Source organism: Lepisma saccharinum, chromosome 6, assembly GCF_977018435.1.
Source record: "Lepisma saccharinum chromosome 6, izLepSacc3.1, whole genome shotgun sequence".
Classification (NCBI taxonomy): Eukaryota; Metazoa; Arthropoda; class Insecta; order Zygentoma; family Lepismatidae; genus Lepisma; species Lepisma saccharinum.
The window spans coordinates 21,789,737-21,814,459 of NC_139234.1; the positions used below are offsets into that span (position 1 = coordinate 21,789,737).

General features: G+C 36.9%; 1 protein-coding gene across 2 annotated transcripts in view; it reads right to left on the reverse strand.

Annotated features, from left to right (window-relative positions):
* POSH (SH3 domain containing ring finger posh) overlaps positions 1 to 24,723 on the reverse strand; it is a 162,631-nt gene that overhangs the window by 14,272 nt on the left and 123,636 nt on the right. The window contains exons 8-14 of one of the 2 annotated variants that reach the window (XM_083123642.1): positions 24,430 to 24,505; positions 23,461 to 23,597; positions 20,988 to 21,155; positions 16,679 to 17,118; positions 10,213 to 10,565; positions 9,434 to 9,594; positions 2,814 to 2,972 (exon numbers count right to left, since the gene is read on the reverse strand). In XM_083123642.1, coding sequence (XP_082979768.1) covers positions 2,814 to 2,972; positions 9,434 to 9,594; positions 10,213 to 10,565; positions 16,679 to 17,118; positions 20,988 to 21,155; positions 23,461 to 23,597; positions 24,430 to 24,505 — 1,494 coding nt within the window. The remainder of the gene's footprint in view (positions 1 to 2,813; positions 2,973 to 9,433; positions 9,595 to 10,212; positions 10,566 to 16,678; positions 17,119 to 20,987; positions 21,156 to 23,460; positions 23,598 to 24,429; positions 24,506 to 24,723) is intronic. The other variant, XM_083123643.1, reaches the window with a different exon arrangement.

A 24,723-nucleotide genomic window follows, 5' to 3' on the forward strand; every position in this document is an offset into this window, starting at 1 on the left:
TTCCGCATGCTCATTGTACACTCCTGTTCAGATAAAGTGGTACATACTTCAACTGTCCAACCTTGCAAAATGTGCCACTTTATGCAAACACCAGTGTAGCATGCCATGCAAGTGCATAGTGGGGACAGGGCTCCACAAATTCATGATCTCAGCCATTTTTTTGTGATGTTATCCGACATACTCAAATTACCAAATAATATATCCACTATTGTTCCTATTATTAACAAGCAGTGTTTGAAAAACTTTCCCCCCCCCCTTTCTTTTACTATGGGATAAATATTAGAAAAAGGGCTAAAATTCCTCACACAGCATTTTTTTAGGCTAAGGCTCAAAGTTAGAAATTTTCCGAAATTATACAAAATATCCAAATGCCATAATTTCTGTTTTTATTTTCCAAAGTTTGGAGTCGGGCATTACCTATCCTCAAAGAGTGGTCTTTTCTTATTGTCATGCTTCCCTCCAAATTTGATCCATCCAGCATCCATAGTGTCGATCCTAGAAGCAAAATTACGGCTACTGTTCTATAAGCTGGCAACACTGCCACTCTTATACTATGTTGTTATTTTTGTAACCAAGAAGTATCAGTCTGTTGTTAAGAAAACTTTGCCTGGTTGTAGAAATGTACCACTGGTACTTACTACACTTTCTCATTCACTTCAGTCTATTGAGGTGGGGCCACAAGGGCATGCTGTGTGCCTTATTATTATTTCAAATTTCTTCTTCTTCTTCCTAATACTGATTATTTGGAGGAACAATGTATAAATTTCACTTCCACTAAAAGCCCTATGTTTAAGATAGAAAACAAAATCAATTCCATTTCTCTTAGTTCTCAAGCTAAGATTTTTTTTGGTACTTTGCAGCAAATTTGTCCACCAAAAACCAACCTGACGTGAAGCGCTATCTACTTGTACAGATGCCCACAGAAAACTAGTAACTTTGCTAAACATATAAATGTGAGCACAAGATCCATAATATCGCAATTTACTGTGGCCAGACACAAGCACAAATGCAAAGTGTTGGTCCATAAACCAGTACTCTGTGTCCCATTACCAACTGCTTACTGGAGATACCATTTACAGTGGTTCAGAAAACATGCAAAATGGACAGCAGAACAGTGATATGCTACTTTTCACTGGTGAGAATAGATTTAGTTGTGATTCTGGACATCAGCTGATCTGATGCGAGACAGAACAGCATATCACTCAGAAAACCTAATTGGTCAGCATATTTAGTTTTTCATAATCATGGAAACAAGGCTTAATGGTGTTCTAATTGAAGGGCATAGATATCATCGCAGCCACAGTGTTTTTGTATGGGGACACGTTACAATTGATGCACCTACAGTATGGAGCTCCAGATACTGGAAAAACGTACTGCAACCAGTGTGCACTCTCGTAATGAGGTAATGCACCTTTGCATTTGTCTGTTCCAAAGTGTCTAATCAACAGTTCTGTTTGTGGACAGCAATGACACCATCCATCATATGGTGGTCATTTCTTACCTGTTGGATTGTGAAGATACTCTATGCTTCTCAGATCAGAGTGTAGACACACTGCTGCATGTCTACACCCCCATAAACTGTCCAACACAGAAGACAGCATTGGTGGAGTAAGGGGTGATGATGCTATGGGATGGGACAGATAATTGGTACTCTATCAATATTGGCCGATAAAGGCATATCGGTGTGTCTGTAAAATTACAGATTATTTTATGGATCAGACATAAATAGCTTAAAATTTAGTCCAATATTGTGCCATTTTGTTATAATTTTTATGGACATAAACATACATAGGTTTTTTAAAAGTAAATGTCTAAATATGCAGCTTATTTTCCATAGTTTTCCTTGTATGTACGCATTGCTTGCATGATAGAATTATTTTCCTGTAGTTTACGGTTATTACAAGCATAAGAAAACAGTTTTTTTCTTTGTGACGTTTCATGAAAATGGTAACATAGATCCAGTATGGAGTTTTCTTTTTCACAAATGGAGTAAGCCACCATCTTTAAATTTTAATGTAACAGAAAACATCAAGAGACTTTGTGAAAACAATGATGAATTTGAATTACCTGATGATATTTGGGATTCATAATTTTAAAAAATCTGAAATAAAAATAAAACCGACTGCTTTTTTCACAGTTAAGTTGCTATATATATCCATTATATAACAGATTCTTTTTGTTTAAAAAATTACTAACCATTGTTATAACTGTATCTTTAGTCAAAATGAAAATAAATGTCTGATGAAAGGAGCGTGTGTTCTCCTGAAACGTCACAAAGAAAAAACTGTTTTCTTATGCTTGTAATAACCGTAAACTACAGGAAAATAATTATTTTCCATTGCAAAAGTTTGTTTTATCTACAAACACAATTATTAAGGCAGTTAGTGAACCATTTGGAATTTTGTATCGGTACTTTATTGGTATAGGTCAAAATTTCATTATCGGCCCATCCTTATATGAATCAAAACCTGTGTATTTTATGCACTTTCTGTACTCCAGTACTCTCACCAATATGACACCTCTCTGTGCAACAATGGCCACATTGGCAAAAGTCTATTGTACTTTATTTTATGAAGATTGGACACCACAGGAAGATATGTAACACATAGGGGTATGAAACAAAAATGGATAAAAAATTGGGAAGCTTTGGGATAAGGCCTTCACAGAAGCACATTCACAAAATACAAAACAAAATCAGGACAGTCAGATGAGGGGCTGGGGAAGAACATGTACAAGTACTTTCTGAAACAACTCAACACGTTGCACTATATTCACAAGTACACACACAAAGCTATAGGTTAAGAGGGACCAACCTTCCGAACAAAACAAGATTGGCCATTACTACATTTGGCCTTTCTTTGTGCTTCACCCTTTGGGAGCCTGAGCAGAACAGTCGATGATGTTTGGGTTCGGGGATGGTGTTGCCATCTAGCGGCAATGTCTGGAGAAGCTGGCTTGGGCAGGAACCTGACCTGGTATGCAAACAGTGACACAATGGGTTAAAAATCACACGCACACACACAAACACAAACCCTTACCAGAGTGACCACATTACCAGAGTTACCCAGATTTTTCCAAATTTGATTAGCCTCTTATATGACACATCGATAAATGACATGCAGCATGGACCAGTTCAAAGCATTTCTTTGCAATGTGACTCTACTTGAATATGCATCATATGAGCTATGAGGTGTGAAGAAAGGGACTCTAATGTCAAATCTGACACCTCACAACATGGTGACCTTTTTTAGCTGCGTAGAGATGAGGAAATTTGAGTGAGTTAATATATGACCAGTATTGACATTCCTGTGCAGGTGCCTTGTCTGGCATTAAGTTGTTTGTCAATCATTTCCAACACCTGGATACAAAATCCTATCCATATAAATATATAATTTAAATAAAAAAATGCTGGCTTGACCAGAACTCAAACAAACCTGAAATTGCTACAATTTACACCCTGAATTGTCTTACTTTCTTAACCCTAGAATGCATATGTGGGGTCTCTCAGACCCCACGTAGTATATTAAAGCACCTTCTGATACAATAAATGCGCATCAGTTCTTCAGTGTTTGTGACATCTTACATCTGAATGTGTTCTTATAACGTACGAAATTATAGCCCCGTACCAATTACAATTTTTGTGAATTTTGTTATTTTGTATCATTATCCCATGTTTCCATACGTGGGGTCGTTCAGACCCCAACAAGAAATAATACATTTTTTGTAATGTTAGGCACTAGTTCTGTCATAGCAATGCATTTTGGTCTCGTTCAACTCTAGCATCGTGCTTTTACAGGTGCTTCATAGATGCGCTAGTGAATCAGCTTCACATCTAGTTCATAATATTCGTCTATAAAGCTATACTCCTATTTGGCCGCATTACTGTAAGAAGAAGAAATACATACTATTTGTCATGTTTCTTCCGGTAGCACTTTTGCTGTGCACTTATTTACAACTTGTCACCTTTCTTGCTGAAAAATAAATTGTATGTATGTAATTTCAATGATGCATAGGATACTTGAATAATGGCAGGTTTGTGTTAGTGTTGCATCCTATGAGTGTGATTTAGAGATTTGGAGCTTTTTTCAAGGTATTTGTTTCAACCAGTGAGAATGAGTTCTAAAAAAAGGAAGAATGATCGTTCTGTGAATCCAGAAGATGGTAATTGTAGTGAATTTGACGCTGAGTGGCTTGCTGAAGATGGCGTTTTATCCTCTGAAGAAAGTATTCAGGGCAGTGATGCAGAAGGATGCTTCGAAAACACCCAGGACATGTGCTCCGAAACATCGAGTTCAGCTGAAAGTGAATTAGACAGTGGTGAGATTGAAACATTTTCTTCGGATTCGGAAGCTGCTGCATCAACTATTTTGACCAGAAGAGGTGGTACAATCTGGTCTTCTGTTCCTAAACCTATTGCACAAACTCGTCAACACAATGTGCTTCACAATGCTCCTGGACCTGCACCAGGAACTATAACTACCACGCCAAAGGACCCATGGGAGTATTTCATTACGGAAGAAATATATGATGATATATTATATTGCACAAATCTTGTTGTTTGTTTGTAAAAGGATGGGAGGTAAATGTTTGAATAGATCTGTTAGAACTTGGTGTGGATAGTAATAACTGGATTGGGAGTGCGCAAGACAGAGAGAGGTGGAGGTTTTATGTTGCTTCGGCGATAAACCTTCAGGTTTTGTGATGCCTGAGAGTTAGTTAGTTTGTAAAAGTTGTGATAAAATAAGTGTGGATATCTCAAAACGACATTAATATGTGATTTCCTTATCTTGTTGTAGACAAAATATGTATTTGTAATTACTTTTACTGATATATTTTGATGGGGTCTACCAGACCCCACCTATGTAAAGTAGTAAATATTTTTGGGCATGCGTCCTAGGGTTAATGTTTGGCATATGCAGATATACAGTCACAGACACTGCTGGGTTGTAACATTCCATTAAAAGTAAATGCATTTATTACAACCCAGAACTGTCCGTGACTGTACTACATAGAAATTTAAGTGAAAAAATGCAGGATCAACCAGGACTCTGACATGGAATCTGTAGCATACCATGTCATTTCTCTACCAACTGAGCCAGCTCTGGTTCACTTGATTTTTCGCTCTTGCTCTTTTACCTGCATGCAGTGCTATTGCAATGAGATTTGCTGCCGCTAAAACACTGTTGACGTCGACAGTGACTAGAATCTTCCAGCATGGAGTTACATATTACCTTACAGTAAAAATAAATCATGCAAAGCCACAGCTTTGTAGTACATCTCTTGTTTGTGACAATTCGCAAGGTAAAATTCTACCAATTTATCAAAATCAGCATGACATAATCTCTGAGCCACTTGCAAAGTGCACAGAAAAAGATAAAAATCCATTTGTAACACTCATGTGTAGCACTACAGAATGTCAAGGAGCACACACACTGGGGTTCTTATTTGCCACACATGGACTTGTCCTACACTTAATTGTACAGAGATCACTGTCACTGGTATCAAATCAATAATAAAAATGCCTACAATTTATATTCCTGTTTGGAAGACAAGACAGGTAATGGTAATAAAGTTCAATATACAATTCAGGGTTACAGAGAATATTCCACAAAAAATGCAGCAGGTTAGATCAGGGTTCAAAATTTCTACATCTCAACAGTGTTTCAAAGGCAACAGATCCCGTTGCAGTAGCACTGGCACACACAATTCCACATAGGTAAAACAACAAGAGCAAACCAGTGCTGACTCGGTAGCTCTGTTGGTCGAGCAATGGCACATTATGCCACAGACCCGTGTTCAAGCCTGCATTTTTTACAGAAATTTATGTGTAGTAAATCTCCTGCATGTGCCAAATATTAAGGTAAGACAATTCAGGGCTGCTTTTTTTAAGGACAGTGTATACATTGTAGGAATTTCAGTGTTTTCTTAGTATCCAACAACAGAAAATTTGTCCCGACTATACCATGGATGCTAAAATGGTGCTGAAAGCCACTTTCATCACATCGAGATGCTATATTTGGGGGGAGAAGATGCATCAGAAAATGCACCATGCATACTCAGCGACGGTCACATTGCAAAGCTTTCAACTGCCCTATATAGCAATAGGTGACAGGTTTGATGAAACAAGCCAGACACCCTGTTTCTATTGTCTTGGATGCTATTTGGGATCTTATTCACTTACAATGTCTCCAAAGGAGAAGTAGTTTCCCCTGCATATATATAAATTAAACCAACTTTTCTGAGTTCTCCTGGCCTGTTGTCACTCTGCTCACATGCAAAAACCATACCCAGACGCACACGTGATTTGGTATTTAGGAAAGCAGTTACGCAAAACACAAGGAATTGAAACATTCCACACCCTACAATCATTATAATTTTAGTCATGCATCCAATTCCCAAAATTGTCCCAGAGTGCATAATTATTATTCAGAACAATAGCAATTTCTTTTGCTTATCGCTGTAAATAAAATCCAGTTTAATACTCCACATGCTCCGGTGTGCAATAAGTGGGTGTTGTCCATACTTACAACACATTACAAAGATTTTGAAATATTCTCAAATTCTTATTGTGCAAATTAGAAGATACCATGTTTTATAAACTTTCTATAACTTTATCCAAGACTATATTACTTGTTTGTAAATTTGGGTACATTTTAAGTCTTTTTCCACGTGGAAACTAAAATTAAAGAGTAAATACCAACTTGTAATGTTAAATTAACTTTATAAACTTATCATTAAGTGCAAATTATAGAGATAATAGATTATATTCTGTGTGAATAACTTACGTCTTTAACGGATACTTACAAAGAAAAGTCAAACTGCACAACATAACAAATTTTTGGATCCTTCAGATTTCTTAGGTTAGCAAAAACAAGTAAAATAGCAACACAACTAAAACAGGTGCACAAGAATTAAGTATAGGGTCATGGTCTTTCATGTAATGCAAAACATCATGTCATTGGTCATCATGGCTTAGTGGTTAGCATGCTGATGCAAGTCGAACCCACCAAATCTTAGTTATTCTACAATCCTGCACCCAATCTGGTGACTATTGTTCACCCCTCCAGGTGAAAATGTTGTTCTTTAAAATTCGCTGGGGTCCAAACCTATGTGGAATACATTTTCCCTGGCACCAAACCTAGAATCTAACGATTATACAGCAAGTGTTATCAAAATACCAACAGGAAGGCCCTAAAAAGATCAAAGTTGTTAGTTTGAGTTCTGGTTCTATGTCCACTTTATGCACAGATAGCGTAATCAGAACTGGACCTACAGCTTGAAGTGAGATCCGAACCATTATATGCCTCCACTGGGTATCGAACCTGGGACCAATGAAAGTTGTGAAAAGGGTTTGGAGGAGGCCAGATAATGATTTAGCTCTGTGGTCAAGTTTAGGCATGGAAAGACCCATGATTCATTACCCGGTGGAGCAACATTGTCACTTTTACTTGCAAGTGCCGAGAAGCTAATTTAATACAGCAATTATCTCACAGGGTGTACATCGCCATTTACATTGTGGATTTTATTTTTATTAACTTCAGTAATCAAAAATTATAATTGTTGAAAATAATATAAACATTGATTATGTTAAATTGATGCATATTTTTTAAAACTAAAAACATAGGAGCCTCTAAAATTCACTACACTTATCACCCAATGATGTTTAATTTTACAATGAAATGGCCTCTAATGTACTATGTTGTATATGTGCATAAACACACACACTCAGTAATGAAGAGCATGAGTGCAAGAACCCTTTAACCCGTGAGGGGTCATGCCTGGTCTTTTCGCCGGGGTTCATTTCATTTTCTTTGTAACTCCTGAACATAGAAACCGAAGGATCCCTCTTCCACAGTACCTTCCTATGAACTCCTACACTGCCTAGCCAGGTGGATGTCGTGCCCCTCCCCCACTTCTCAGTTTGTGATTTAGACAGCTTTTCATTCAACCTGGTCTATTCCTCCATGCGCGACTCCTAGCGTGTGTCATACTTTCTATCATGCTTTACCTTTCGGTGTTGTATTTTGTTAGTTAGAATTACGTTACGTAGTAAATTGTGCTTGTTGTCTTGTTGAAAATGCATCACAAAGAAGAAGAAAGACGAAAGACTTTTCAGGCTTTTACAAAGTGTTGAAAAATAGGAAATTCAAGAAAAAAGAACGAGGAAATCTGGGTGCAATTAGAAGGCAACTATTTACTTATGAACCTACTTTTCAGTCTATTGATGAATTGTGTTCCGATGATTATGTAGAAGATAGTGTGGAAATACAGGAAGATGATACAGCATCAGAACATACTGTTCCTACTTGTGTCCAGTGTGCTGATGACAATGCAATTGCTGGAGAGCCCGAGTAAGAAAGGGATTGCATCAACATTTTCGGATAATTTTTCAGTGTATGTAACATTCATATATTTTTTCTATAAATCTTTAAAGTAATTTTGTGCATTATTTTTGTTCCTACGTAGATTTTTCATGAATATGCAGTTTGTAATGTTTTAAAGGCTCTTAGAATTTTCGATTTTGGAAGAAAAACTCAAGCTCTTTCTTTCATGATAATTCATAACAATGAGCAAACATATTATGTGATTTTATTCATTTGCAATTAATTTTATGTACTAAACTTGTGACTAGATTAAGCACTTATTCATAAAAACCGTATTTTGTATGTTTTGTTATTTTTTTACACCTGGTCTAATCGACAGTGCACGACCCCTCACATAACTTTTCCCATGCGACCCTTTAAGGGTTAAGGGACAGGGTCTATAAAGCAGTTTTCTGCTGGATGGAACATAATCATCAAGTAACATTGCTACCATTTTCTGGTTTTCAAGGTTAGAGTAAGGTGCTACTGCTTTCAAGTAGCTCCGCAATTGTACTCATGATGCTGGGTCAACGTTGAAACTTTGGGAGTTACCAGCCGAGATCGAACCTGCGGCTGCTTGCACCAATGACGAGAACAGTGACCATTTGGCTAAGCAGGCCAATGACTTAATTCACAAACATTATGAAAACAACATTTGTACGTATGAAAGGAACGGAAAACAGTGATGCATAACCGAGGCTCATTTGCTCAGTGTAAGTTGTAAATTTAGTTGTTACTTGCAAATGACAGTGATTTGACAGACAGATCTGTCCAAGATATTCTGTGGGAATTCCAGCTTCTGTTATTGATGTCTTTCGAACCTCAAATGCTTCAAATAATAAGACTTTTGTGTTCCGAACCACTCGTGCAAATAATTCCAAAAGAAAAACTTCAATCCAACCAGTGTATGATATTGTTTGTGCCACAATACCTTTCAAAATATTCTGAGTTAAACAAAGAAAGTTATATAAAGGCAAGGAATGAAAGCAATACCCGCTAAACGAGAAACAAATGCAGTTTTCACACATGTTAGAAGCTCGTAAAAAATAAATTTATTTGTATGTGCAAACCTGACATGAACGGGGTGAACTGCACTAGGAGGTACTGGCTGAGGGGTAACACTTCCATCCTCAAACACAGGGTTGTCCATAGAGTATGCTGTCGTTGGAGGGGACTTGGATCGCTTCATTGTCAACCGACGAATCAAGCTCTTTTCCTTTTTCTCTTTTATCTGCAAAAAGGCAACACTGAATAAGAGACAAGTACAAATCAACAATATTGTGATCATTATTGTTGATGGACAAAGAACATTATTCTGAGACACACTACAGGGTGTTTTTTTTTAAACGTTAAACTCAGCACTCAAACAATGTCCAGTTACATTTTTCTTTAACATCCTGTACATGAAAATGTAACAAAGTGTACATGGGGAGTTATTTTGTGAATAGTATTGCTACGGACCTGGAAATATTTAGTATAAAACATGAAAAATCGTGTATAAAATTACAGAAATCTTACATAAAGTCCTGAAAATTGTAATTATTAATGGACATAAAAATGCAAATTATGAAAATCTTCCATAAATAAAAAATGAAAGTGCAATTTGTTTTTACTCAAGTGCATAAATATCTGGACCCACGTATTGATTATTGTTAAGTAATTGGAAGAAATTACAAGGATAAAAAAAAATATGAAAAAAATTACATTCAAGGTTAAGTACAGCAAGTAACCGATTCTGGTAGTGGTTACAATATGTTACTTTTAGCCAATATTCTTACACTGAACATTTCCTTCATCACATAGCGAGAGGTGTTAACCACTATAATACAATAATACTGAATGTACATACCTTATCAACGGATTTGGAGCCTGGGCCACCAGCTGCTCCATGACCAGATCCTCTAACGGACACATTTGGAGGTGGGCTAACAGTCGTGGACACTCCTACCATGGAGTGGGATATGACAACGCTCTGGCTTCTTCCCATTGGTCCAGTGTTCTCTCCTTGGGATTGCTGATTATGCCCACCAGTGCCGTGCCACGAGGAAGAAATGTGTGCCGAATTGGGAGACGTCTCCACAGAGCCTGGCGTGGGTGACTGATGTGATGAGGAAACGCTGACGGTGGCGACGGGACTGTGAGATGGGCTGATGGAGCGAGGTGGAAGTTCTGGTGGCGTTTGGGACAGGTTGCCAGCATTGACTGGAAATTAAGGAGACTGTAAATCACACAACTCATTCTAAAACACAACAAGCAAATGCAGTCAATTTCTATTTAGATTATTTTACGTTGATTTTCTACCTCTTTGCTTAATTGTGAAAATGAGGATGAACTGATTAAATGGTGATTGGACAAACACAATGACACACTAATGCATAGAGGCATGCATATTTCGTTTTTTGATGAAAACATGAAATGTGTAATAACTACGGGCATGCATATTTCGTTTTTGACGAAAAAACGAAATTTGAAAAAAAAAAAAAACATTGTAGTGTTAATTTTTCATGTTTTTGAAAGGTGTGAGATGCATTTTGTGGCCATGTTTTGTCACGAAATAATGCGAAATGAACTGCAAAAAGCGAAATTAACTCAAACACGAAATTCAGGGTTTATTCACCGACGCGACACCTTCCGACGTCTGAATTATCCTGGGAGTTATGCAATTCCCGGAAAATTGATTAATTCTGCTGTTAATATTGGAGAAGCAAAAATGGACCCCTTTACACAGAAATAAACTTAATACTCTGATAACTACATAAATGTGCTTAGAAGTGAAATGTTAATTCTGTGGAATAAGTGTAGTTTTTAAATCAAATTTAGGATTATATTCACAATTTTAAAACCAAAATGTACTTTTATATACCACTTTTCATCCAATTTTTCACTGCTATAACACCGATATTTTACTTTATTTACCGCTTTTGAACCCGAAATTGACTCCATTTTTGTACTGAAATGTTGCTCTTTTATTTACCAAAAATATGTGCCTCTAGTAATAACACATTGTAATGCTAATTTTTCATGTTTCTCAAAAGGTGTGAGGTGCATTTTCCTACCCTGTTTTGTCACGAAATGATGCGAAATGAACTGCAAAATGCGAAATTGACTCAAACACGAAATTTACCATTCATATACCAACGCGACACTTTCTGAAGTCAGAATTATCCTGAGAGTTATGCAATTCATGGAAAATTGATTAATTTTGCTGCAAACATTTGAGAAGCAAAAATGGACCCCTTTATACAGGAATAAACTTAATATTCTGGTAATGATTTAATGTGCTATTAGAAGGGGTTTATTTTGTGTAATACTGCAGTTTTTAAATCAAATTTCGGATTATATTCACATTTTTAAAACTAAAATGTCATTTTATATGCTGATTTTTCACCGCTATAACAGCGAAATTTCATTTTATTTACCACTTTTCAACCCGAAATTGACTGTTTTTGTAACAAAATTTTGCTTTTTTATTTACCAAAAATATGTGCCTATGCAAGATCAGGATTCTAATCTTAGATCTTTGGCTTTGTTTAGCATTATGTTGAACATGTTTCACAAACACAAGCATGAGAAACGTAGCAAATAAATTTTCTTCTTATGAAGATGTACAATTTAAAATAAGTCTTACCTTATTTAAAACTTATTCTCACCTATAAAAATTCAGAGGGAAAAAAAGTTATGTCACTCAAAAGATTCTACAACTGTGAAACATGCAGGGCTTTGAATTCTTGCATAAAATAATAATAATTCCATTTTACTGGCAATGTGTGGTGAGTTTTTCCGATAGAAGTACCGATATTTTAAAGAATTCTCATTGATACTGAACTCAACTAAATTCAAATACAACTAGCCGCCACTGATAATAATAAATAGAGCAACATCATGATCAATTTGTGCCCAAGGTGTAATCTACATGACAGCAAAGGCAGGTGTCGCTCAAAATTAATAGCTTTTGAGAAGAAAAAAATAAATGCGAACAGAAAAAATTGAAATTTTATTTTTAACTATTGCTTTTCTGCCACTTTTTAGCTAATTGCAACAATGAGAATTAGTTATGACTGGGTGGCTACAAACAAGCAGAAATGAAATTCCCTGATTTTTCCAGGTTTTCCAGGACAAAATTTACATTTTTCCCTGACAATTACAAACTAAACTAAATCGATGTTTTTGCAAATGAAAATAATAAACTCATACAGATCCAGGTAGGGATTTGTTAAGTACCAATATTATCTTCTATGAAATTGACTTAATTTCTCTATTCTCTATGATTTGAATTCAAACAGCAAAATAGTGAATTTAGAAAATTATTACAATTCACAAGCAAAGGAAGGATTACGGAATTTTATCATACGCAGTAAGTTTAAAATAAAATATTTGATTATTTTTTAAGTTACGACTAAATGAGATAAGAGTGAAGACTGATTAAGAAATACAATTTGTAATTTATCAGTCTCCTTATACATTCTCAGAATTATATGTTGCCATTTCCACTGAGGTTTGGAACCCTCTGCTTGCAAGAACCATGAGTGTGGACTCATTTTTTGATGCATAAAGATACTTCTCTCTTCTCTGTAAAGCAAACAACTTAACTCTTGCATATAAGTGAAACAATTGAAATGTACAAAAAGAAAGTGTCATATTTCCTTACATTATCAATGGTATTTCTGCTTCAGTACAGTATATCCAAGTGAAGTACTGTGAAACTGACAACATGCAGTTATATCATTATTGCTGACAAAAAGGGTATGTAGGTATTAGACATTTAAAACTTGTATTGTATTGTAGTGTTACCTGATTTAGCTAACCACACATTAAAACAGGAACACTCTTTTAATAACAGCTTCTGAAAGTTCATATACGAGAGGCATCCTGAAAAAAGCTCCAATGGTGCCTATACTCATCACTAGTGGTCAGAGAGCGACACACACACATGCAGGCAGGAAGGAAGGAAGGAGTGGCATGTAGCTGTAATCTGGTACAGTTGCAATGCAGCCATTTTAGGACAGTTCTAGGTTAAAGATTGCAGCTCTCATACAGTCTCCCACCGACTGCGATGCAGCCTACGTGTAGTAATCAGATTTTTGCACGCTCAGAATTTATCACAGAGCCACCTGCAATCGTGTGAGGTGTGCAGACTGGACGTCGTGAGTGATAGTATGGTCAGACGATGGTGCAGACAATTCACGGAAGGCCAATCAAATGTTCACAACCCCATACAGCTGAGAACACGCGGGCCCTTTGCATCACTTCAGGTGAGAGATCTTGCACTGGCCTTGCATGTACAGACTTTCATCCAGGCCCATAGCTAGAATTGATCTCCAGGGGAGTTAATGGGTTATCAGGGGGAGCTTTGTAAACCAAATCAATTTTTCAATAAATTAACAGTATTAAATGAAGGTAAATTATGTGTGATGGTATGTCGGGGATGGGGGGGGGGGGGGTCATTAAGTTCTATAAAATTTATAAATATCATACAAATACTACATTTCTCTACATCTTTTAAAAAATCTCTTGAAGTGTTAATTCACTGCTGCTGACATCATCCCTTACTACACGCTCCATACTACTCTTGTTGATAAAGATATTTATATCATACAAAAAAAATGTACAATATTCAATCATAGTGCCTACCATACATTTCACCCCTGGCCATAGCAATGAAACTCCTCTTCGTTCCCAAAACTTGGGAGCTGTTGGCCTTTGATGCAGATGTGGAAGGAATGTGGCTGATGACATCGAAGTCACAGATTTCTGTCTAAACGGAAGTTGCAACAGGGGCAGGGGAAGCTCCCCTATGAAAGAACTTTCTAAAATATAGAGAATATTCTAAGTATTTGAAGCTACTTGGTCTTCAACTCATATCAAGATCAGCGAATGTGATACGTAGCTGCTGTTCATGTTCTGTGCATTTATCCTTAAAGTGGTGAGCTCTCTATACTTTCACTCTACACTGCAAACAAATTACACAAAATTGTTTTACCTAATGTCAGGGGGGCTGATGGCAATGCCAGGGGGCTGACGACAGTTCCAGGGTGGGCTCCCCTGCCTGGCTACGGGCCTGCTTTCATCTCTTTGTTTAAGTGAAGAGGTTTCTGGCAGGACAAGGTGTTGAGTTTCGGGTTCTTTCAGTTCTTCAATTACACAAGAAATGAAGTCAGGAATAAAACAGTATCAGCAACACGAACGTAAATGTATAATTTAGGAACACAGTAACATAATCAGCACAATAACTTACATTGTGATATGAAGATACAAAGTTGCGTCGCACAGGACGGCTATATCATATTGGACATGTTTGACAGGAAGAACGCACAGACTAAACACCAACAACATTTAATAATCAGGTCTGGCGTTCGAGTTCAATCAGCATACGACACAAGGATTGACAGCTACACTGCGGTAGATAGTTCCAGTCTTTGCTGTTAGACACATATGCAATGGGCATACCAAATTTAGTGCCATGCTACGACAAATGCCAGAACAACGGTGGTGCACTGGAGCAGTTTGAATAGGTGGAAAAGATCCCGGTTCTCCCAGCAGGGGATGGACCCCGGGCCTCTCGCATGGTAGTAAAATGCCCTAACGACTGAGCTCCATTATTTCTCGCTCGACAAATGCCGATTGTGCGTACTTAGCTTGGTAATTCAAAACACATTTCACGCGACAAATACTGAATATGTGGCTCCTGTGTGACGGTAGATACGCATTCGATCTCCTGTTAGAACCCCACTTTGCTCTGTGATGCAAATGGTTTTGATAAAAGTTGAAAAAATCGTGGGAAATACATGATTTAATGTGGCTGTCTGAATTATTCCATGTATAACAAGCATTATAGTTTACTCTTGAATAAAATGTTGGAAAACTTGCACGTTCTATGTACACAAATCTGGCCTAGAAAAGATAAGAATGTTGGATATCATGCAATTTTTAGTTGTTTTAGGACATTTTTTAAAAAATATCGCTAAAAATGCCAACAACTCACATTTTATGCCAAATTCGCATTATTTTGATATTTCGAACGGGCGAAAAATGTGTCCAGACATCACTGCACATTCATAAACACAACTTCGCAGCAATTACCTTTTTTCACGATTTTCATGCTTGCGAAAAATCAATGTCCATACTAATTGGCTTTTATGATTGAATGATTCGAGTAAATAGGATATTAAAATATTTACGTATTTATTATTAGTATTTTATTTCATAATATTGGACAATAACGTGACTCAGTGAGAGATCAATGACAATCTCTCACGAGTTTAAACAGACAGGACAGAGAGTGGGGTTAATTTCTTTGCAATACTAGTGTTGAAGTAAATTTGAGGTTGGGAGCGTGCTCTTGCCAATTTTTATAATGTTCACCAATGCAGATTTGTGTTTCACTTTTTCGTGATAGTATTCAATACTTATCCTGTTTTTTTTCTTCTTCTTGATATCTAAGAATAGTGCAATGTCATTGTAAACGTACGTTAAACTGTGCGAAACCAGTAATACGTCAGGATGATGAAAGAAAACCTTCATAAGCACTGCTACATTAAATAAGGTGAAGTGGGCCAAAAGAGTAATAAAATTCCAGCAGCATATTTGCAGTCTAAAGCTCTTCTTGTTTATGCATGCGATTTGTGTTGGATGTTCCAGTCCGAAGACATCCAACAAAAATCAATTCCATATGAGTGCCATGCATGCAATTTCTGTCGCATGTTGTAGTGAGATACTTTGTTAGGTGGCGATATTCGACAAAAATCATATGTATCAATGTAGCCTATTTGTTTCATTGTTCCTTCAGTTTGTCCAACAAAATGCCTTACTATGACATCGCCACCCACTCCCACCCCCTCCATCTGTCGACAGTTCTGCCCCCTTACTACTCCCATACGGACAAGAAAAAATGATAATTCAATGCATTTTCCACGTAATATTTAGAGGCTTCAACACATTTTCTGCCCCTCTGGAAATTTCTCTCTCTCTCTCCTCCTGCCATCACTGGTTTCTGGCGCTGTGGTTGTGTTGTGCATAAAAAAAATCAAGACAAAATTCCCTGACCTTTTTTGACACCTCAAATTCCCTGACTTTTCCCGGTTTTCCAGGTCTGTCACCACCCTGTATGATTACATGAAATCAATGAACGGACACCCATGCCTGGACTAAAACCCAGGAACTTTGATTGTGAGATCAAAAGTCTACCACTCAATGCTCTCACCCATCGATCCAGTCAAAATAATAATAATAATAATAAAGGTTGTACTTTTAATCAAAACTATTCAATAATAATAAAAAAGGTTGTACTTTTAATCAAAACTATTTAACTGACTTACTAGAAAGAATCTGCTGCCTAGGGCTGTGTGGTCGTGGAGGTTTCGGTGGAGGAGTATTCATTATCTGCGACACGTTCCTTGTGAATGCCATGAAACTCCTTTCAGACGATTCGTTCGGGTGACCAGAGAGCACATCTGGAAGAATGGGCACCTGCGAGTTCGGCGGACTGAATGTCGAGGTCATCATTGGTTTGTTTCGAGTGTAGCTCATTGCCGCCCCAGGTATCGGTATCCGAGACACTGCCACTACGTTGGGAGGAGCAGGCAGTGAGGTGCCAGATGTTGGTATGGAGCCCGGTTGATGTCGCGGACGAGACGGTGACGAAGAAACTGAAGTTCCATGTGGGCTATCTGTTGAAGCTTGAGGGCATCTGGATGTATTCCTAATTTGAGCTATCGATGATGTTGCTTGGTTGAAGTGAGCTTGCATACTATGTGCCCTTAAAAATAATATCACAAGATTCGACATTAGATTTGAGCTTGCAATAAGACTTTCTCATAAACATCATGTAACTATACATGACATTAGCAATGTGATGTAAAATGACTGACCCAGTGTTAGTTTCTTCTGATAATGATAATCTAGTAATACTAAGACAAATTACAATTATAAATTATGTTAATAATAAAGTCAAATTCAAGTTCAATTATCTATTATTGAAGGGCGAGGTTCAGCCTGTGAAATTACATACATTTTAAAATTTAATCCTGCAATAAATCTTTGCACATTATCATCTACAGGGTGGCTCAATAAGTCAATTAACACCCTCAGTACAAGGCCACTGCGGCATGGAATTTGAAATTGGCGATGACCAATCATTGTCTGGCCAAGGGGGAACCACATTGACGCCACCCAAATGGTCGGTGGCCATCTTGAATTCAACTTCAGAATTTTAAATGGGAAGGGGGTCGTGCGACATATCAAAATGGGCTAGAATTTCACGAGAAATGCAATGGTGAAGGTTTTTTCGACGTGTCTTTAACCAGTAAAAAGTTATGACTGAATTCTTGTACCAATGTATCCGATTAAAATAATGTGCAATGGCATGCGAACGTCTCTCCCTAGACGTCACTTTCATCTCGATGCATTACCGATGCGCTAAACAAATTTTAAGGCATTTTTCTAACACCTCGAAAAGGAGCAAATTGGTACAAGAATTCAGTCATAACTTTTTACTGGTTAAAGATACGTCGAAAAAACCTTCACCATTGCATTTCTCGTGAAATTCTAGCCCATTTTGATATGTCGCACGACCCCCTTCCCATTTAAAATTCTGAAGTTGAATCAAGATGGCCGCCGACCCTGAGGGTGTCGTCAATGTGGTTCCCCCTTGGCCTGATAAGGATTGTTCATCACCATTTCCATGTTGCGCGGTGCAGTGGCCTTGTACCGGGGCTGTTAAGTGACTTATTGAGCCACCCTGTATAATCTTCTCAGACAGCAAAAATTATGGTTTGTAAAATGTCAATTGTATAATAAAAGCTACAAAATAAAACAGGTAATATTTGTAATGTATGATCAGCAGAGTTAGGATTTTCAGGTGCGCACCTTTTTTTGGTAGTGAAAGTGAGACCCCTCTGGAAGTGTGTGAAATGTTGCCTCAACGTGAGAATGGAGCTAATTTTCCAGCACCTTTTTCCCCCTTTTTTGATAACCTTTCCCCTTCCCTCCCTTTTCTGGGACATTTATCTATTTTCCCCCTTTTTCGTGTTTTTAATCGCTTTTCCTCCCTTTTTTGGATCATTTTACTGGTGTTGTTAAATATATTTCCTCAGCAAATTATTGAATTTTTATTTTGTTTTTTCGCGACACTTCTCTCTTTAAGATGTTTTCACATTGTTAACTGAAATTGAATGTATTTAAACTGTGCTTGATTGTTGCCTATTTGAAATCAACAATAGAAAGACCGCTACTGATATGCATCAGATCGCAGTTATTTTTTTTTAAGATGGAAGAAGGAAACTCCGTTTGGTCTTGGAAGCAGTGAAGCAACAATGTGTTTCTGAAGTGGTGGGTTTCACGTTTCATGTGTGCGTGGTGGACAGATATTGTTTGTGGATGTAAGTTCCTTACCTGCTTTTTCACTTTGTTAGATCCTGTTAGTGCATGTACTTTACCATGCCGAAAGTGCCCAGATCCCGATTTCTCAGTCTGGCTCAAGAATTTAAGCACGAGTTCATAGAAAATGATTCGATGCACGGTTTGTGATCACATTAGATGAAAAACACAAGAGAGATCGCATCCAGCAACATATTTCCAGCTCTAAGCATCAAAAGAACAAGAATCTGCAAGGAAGTAAATCTCGGCAGCCTCTCTTATGCAATGCATTTGAGCAGGTGAACCATCCGGTCTTGAAAGGATTAATTGAAAAGTACACATGGTTGTCAGAGCCCGATGAGAGTACGTTAAGGAAAAACTATACTGAACCTGTGTATGAAGAAACTGTTCGTAAAATTAAGGTGAAAGTGTCAGATTGCGATATAGGAGACGACGACAGACTCAATGCAACGATATGTTTCGAACATTTTGGTTTTTCCTCTGACAGGTGAGGAAGTTAAGCCCATGTTACTAAACATGTGAGTTGCAGAAAACCAATGCCAGTACAGTCATGCAGTCATTTATGGACTTCTGTCAAAAACTGTGGCCCGGTGGAATTCAGTTCGAAAAAGTTGTGGTAGTTACTGACCAGGCTCCCTACATGCTTTCGGCATTTAACAATTGAAGCCGTTGTTCCCAAGTTAAAGCATGTAACCTGTTTGGCTCATGCCCTTCACAGGGTTTCTGAATCTATTAGGAATGAATACAACATTGTAAATGAGTTCATATTTGATCTGAAGAAAATACTCCTTAAGGCCCGGAGTCTCATTCTTGCCTACAGAGAAACTACCTGCCTGCCCCTGCCACATTTCCCCATCATTACTCGCTGGGGATCATGGATTTCTGCGTGAAAATTTTGAAAAAATTAAGGAGTTTGTGCTTTCCCTGGATTCAACCAATGCAGGTGCAATTTCCAAGGCACAGCAACTTCTCCCCACAAGATAGATGATTTGCAAAAAGAACTATTTTGTGTACATTCCTACAAGTACCTGTCGACAGCCATCAAAAGCTTAGAAGAACAAGGCGTCGAAAAGAAAAAACAATGGAATATCTTTACTACTGTGAGGGGGCAGTTAGATGGTTTTGCCAGAGACAAACTTGAGGCTAGTCTTGACAAGAATCTGGATGTTGTGGAATTTATCACTTCCACAGAGTTGCCATTCCGAGTGAATACTAAGTTTGCCCCACTTGTTTCTGTGGATGTAGAGAGAAGCTTCAGCTTATATAAAGATATTTTATCTCCTAAAAGAAACAAACTCACTTTTGAAAATTTAGAAATGCTTAATGTTGTAAGGTACAACAGCTTTGTGTTTTTTTCCCGACTCTGGTGAATAACTGTAACACAACCTATGTGTGTGATGTGCACACAGCTTCGAGTGAATAGCTTAGACTAATAAAATAGGAGGGAAAGCTTTAATAAGTAGTATAATTATCAGCACCTTTTTTTTTTTGCCCCAATCAGCACCTTTTTTCCCCTTTTTGGGTCTTATTTTAGCACCTTTTCCCTTCCTTTTTCCAAATGAAATTTTCCCCTAAAAATCCTAACTCTGATGATCAGTTTAATTGGGCACTGATATGACATAAGCATACAATGTCTTGACAATATGATTAATGAAGGATTTACATGAGACTTTCAACAGGAAAACACTGTTAACAATGAACATGTGTTTAATTTATTAATATTGTAAATGTACTTTATTCTTTGATTCTCTGTTCCTTTTTGTCAGTAAAACATAGGGTGTCAAACTGTTGTAGAACAAGCTAACATGCTGTCACCAAAGTTTCTTAAATTTGAGTTCTTTGTAACAAATGGTACATAATAACAGTCTGATTTGGTTAAAAATCATTAACAATATAAAAACATGACTTTTGATATATGTTCCAAATTCAAATCCAGAAAAAGTGAGTAGTACCACGCTAGTCTGATAGATGCAATCTATCGTTATAGTCACTGTATAACTGTGATTAGTATGTGTAATGGATGGTAAATCATAATGGCATGTATCTGATTAAAAATCAATAACGAATAATGTAAACAATTCTTCCAAATTTCAACACTAATCTCCTGGGGGGAAAAAAGCTGTGCAGTACCACATCAACCATCATTAATACATGGTCATTAAAGCTGTTAGTGCAGTGTCAAACTAACTCTATACACCAATTAGGGTGAAACCATTACTTTTAATAGCTACAATACTGACAAATACTTACTTTGCTAATATCACATAATTTCCTGGGAATACTCCAGATTTCTGTGTCCTATGTGATGTACCTTTAAACCAACCATCCTGACATTTTTCAGTCACAGTGTATTGGTCACCTTTCTTCAATTCCAATTCGTCTGCCTTCTGGGGTTTATATGGATACATAGCAATGTACCTGAATAGTAAAAAAAAATTACACCGAGAATAATTTTGCAACTCAAATATTCTTGGATGCTGCCAAATGGTAAAGCATATTACGAGATTAATATGCAAGAATTAAGGCTCGGCTGGACCTTTGGCACCCGAATGGGCAAATTTTTAAAAAAAATCCTCTCCATTTGAAAAACTGCTGGATATTCCAAAATATGAAAAATTACATCAGCTTAGAATTGCTTCTGGAGCATTGACGTGAATTTTCATGTAGTTTTCTTTCACTGTTGTCTAGATATTACCAATAGTGTAATAGATTTACGTAATCATGAAACTATTGATAATATCTAGACAACAGTGAAAGAAAACTACACGAAAATTCTCATCAATGCTCTAAAAGCAATTCTAAGCTGATGTAATTTTTCATATTTTGGAATATCACAGCAGTTTTTCAAATGGAGAATTTTTTTTTAAAAAAATCGCCCATTTGGGTGCCAAAGGTCCAGCCGAGCCTTAAAGTCCTTTATTTCTCAACATGATCCCCACTCATATTGATAAATTTATCCCATCGCTTGACCAGTGCCTGGATACTCGCAGCATGAAAATTTGCATAGTTTTCCCTGCAAAATTCACACCATACCTACAAACCTTATCACTTGCCTCAAAGCTGTTTTTTAGAAAACGTTTTCTTTTTAATCTGACAAACAACTTCCTTCGCAAACAAGAAGCATTTCTTTGTGAATACCCTTTGCAGGAAGTCCTTTTGCACACAAAAGGTCTCTTTTTCGAATCCCAGTCTGGGCATAGGTGTTCTTTGCGAGTGTCCCTTCATCATATCATCACTCATCTTCATCTTCATAATTAGTCAGAAGTGGCAGAAAAGCGAAGTAAAATAAACCAAAGCAACAAATCAACAGTTTCAAAAATCTGTTAAGACTGACAATTGAAAAATAAATTTATCCTTTCACAGCATTTCACGATATCTTCATCCAAGTTTATTATGATCTATCTTTCTTCCTATCATACTTGTGATTATTGTATTTCAAATTTTTGCACAATCACTATCAAATATTCTTACATCATAATCTTGTTCATTTTTATATAGTAGAGTAGAAAATATTTAACAGCTACACAGGGTGCCCACTCTAAGACCATGATAAAATTCAAATATAATTCCCGGTACAAGGGTACAAGCAGATGTTTTTTTCTATTTCAACCTTACGTATTACCACCTCTCACCAGGCACACTGATACACACACAAACACATTAACAATATAAAGGACCTGTGTAATTCCAATGTATCAAAAAAAAAATAATAATCAATTCTATTAAACAATATATACATATTTAAATATATGCAAAATAATCTAACACTGTTATTTTTAGTGTTTTTTATTTTATTTTATCTGCGACATTTCGTTCTGATTTCACTTCTGTGTAGATTGACTAGCCATGTGAAGTTGTGTTGTTGTATGTATATCTTAGTGTAGCTTGAAAAAATTCTGGGAAACCAGAACGAAATGTCGCAGATAAAATAAAATAAAAAAAACTAAAAATAACAGTGTTATTATTTTGCATCTATAAAAAGTGGTTATGTGAACCTTTAAGAAGAACATAAATATTTAATTTAAGGTACGGAGTTTACATTTACCATTTCGCATACTCAAGATTAGAAATATACCTACAAAGACAAGTCACAAATGTTATGGGATATAGTAAGCTACGAAAAATTTGTAATTGTATAAGAATTTCAAACTCAAATCTAAGTAATCAACTTCCAAGATATCTTATCTTGCAATAATCTCTCGCCTGTCAGATAGATTGTTTTGCAAAAGACACTAACAAAGTAAAGGGATTGGGAGTATTCTGTTTCATTTTCTACGCAGCTTTCTTTTACTTCCTAGATAAAATAAAAGCTAAAATTGAAAAACATACCTTAAAGCATTTATAAATATGTATAATTTCAATGGGATTTGGATTAATAAAAGTTGCAATTTTTCACGTCTACAGAGAAAAATGCATGCAGAAATCACGCATAATTCCTGGAGCCAATAATTAACGCAGAATTCCCGGTGAGTAGCCATCTTGCTACAGTGTTAAATACAGAAAATAATCATGAATGTTTAAAATTAAAGTTTTGTATTCAAAGTTGCCAAAACGCAAAGAGGATGTAAGTGATCTGAGACAATACAAATTACTGCACGAATCACGGCCTTCAACATTTAATTCTACATACTACAATTCAGGCAAGTATGAATCAGCAGTAAAGCTACATTGAAAAAAACAATGCTTCAGTTCTGTCCAGAAAGATGACTTCTCATTTACTTACACAGCAGGAACTTGTGGAGTTGAGCTTTGTCCCTGGTGTGAGCCTTGTGGTGGGGGCGGTGGGCCAGGAGCCAAGTCACTTCCAGAACGTTTATGGCGATTGGAGTGCCTCTGCACAGATTCCTCGCTTCCAGTAATCTGCAAAATCACATGTTCTCAATTAGCTGATTTCTTTTGGCCTTGAATAGATGTACATTTGCTAGATGCAGGAAGTAATCACGTACGTATTTTCAAAAATCACCACTTAGAACTAATAAAAAATAATATTAAGATTAAATACCATGAATGTGAACCTTTACATATGAGGGCTGGGGCAAAAGTCATGAGTCATGGCAACTATATTTTTCTTAGTTAAACGGTGGTACCACAATATGATCATGTATGGCCTAGCATTATCATGCAACAGTAACCACAGGTCAGATGCTGACAAGTCAGGAATTTGGTCTCCCGATCTTCCTGTAAAATTTGGTGCATGATAAAACTATTGACAGTGAGTACACACATGCATACTGTCATAAAATGCTCTTCTTGCAAGCTATTCTTGATGCAAGCCACAGACAGGAATACAAATGGTTAAAGGTTACCGAGATCTTGCATTGTATCCAATAACACCCTGCTTTCATAAAACCCTTGTGTCAATCAAATGTGCTAGTTCGTGATAAAAGCAGATCTCTGTAGACTTGCTGCTTCAAGATTTCAGTGGCTGTCTTTCACATGGTATCACAAAATTTGATATCCACTCTCCGTACCCCTTCAATAGGAATTGTCAACAAACAACAAAATAGAACCACTTCAGTGTTACAGATATTACCAAAGATTTTTTTCTAACAAAGATAGTACATAAGCATCTCTAATAAGGTGGACATACAGCATATATAAATAATGCTATTTACAGCAGGTGATATTACGGTGCACTTCAAATTCATTTTTTGATAAGATTACCGATATATGAACCAAGAACAATAGTTACCTGTGAGTCAGACTGTTCTCCTGGAATGGATTCAGACACTGCTGATTCTGCTGGACTAATTATCTCTGCTGAATGCCTATAGAGGAAGAAACTAATTACTAATGAAGAACAAAACTATTGCATTATCTTTATGGAAAGTGTAATATATTGTTTTGTCATTCCAGTATGTCATGCCTTCATATGTATTCAAAGGAACAGCAGTAATACTACCAGGATATGGCATGACAGGTATACGCTCGTCCATTGCAGAATACACACACTGATAAGACAGGTTCAGCACTCATCCTTGAAAGG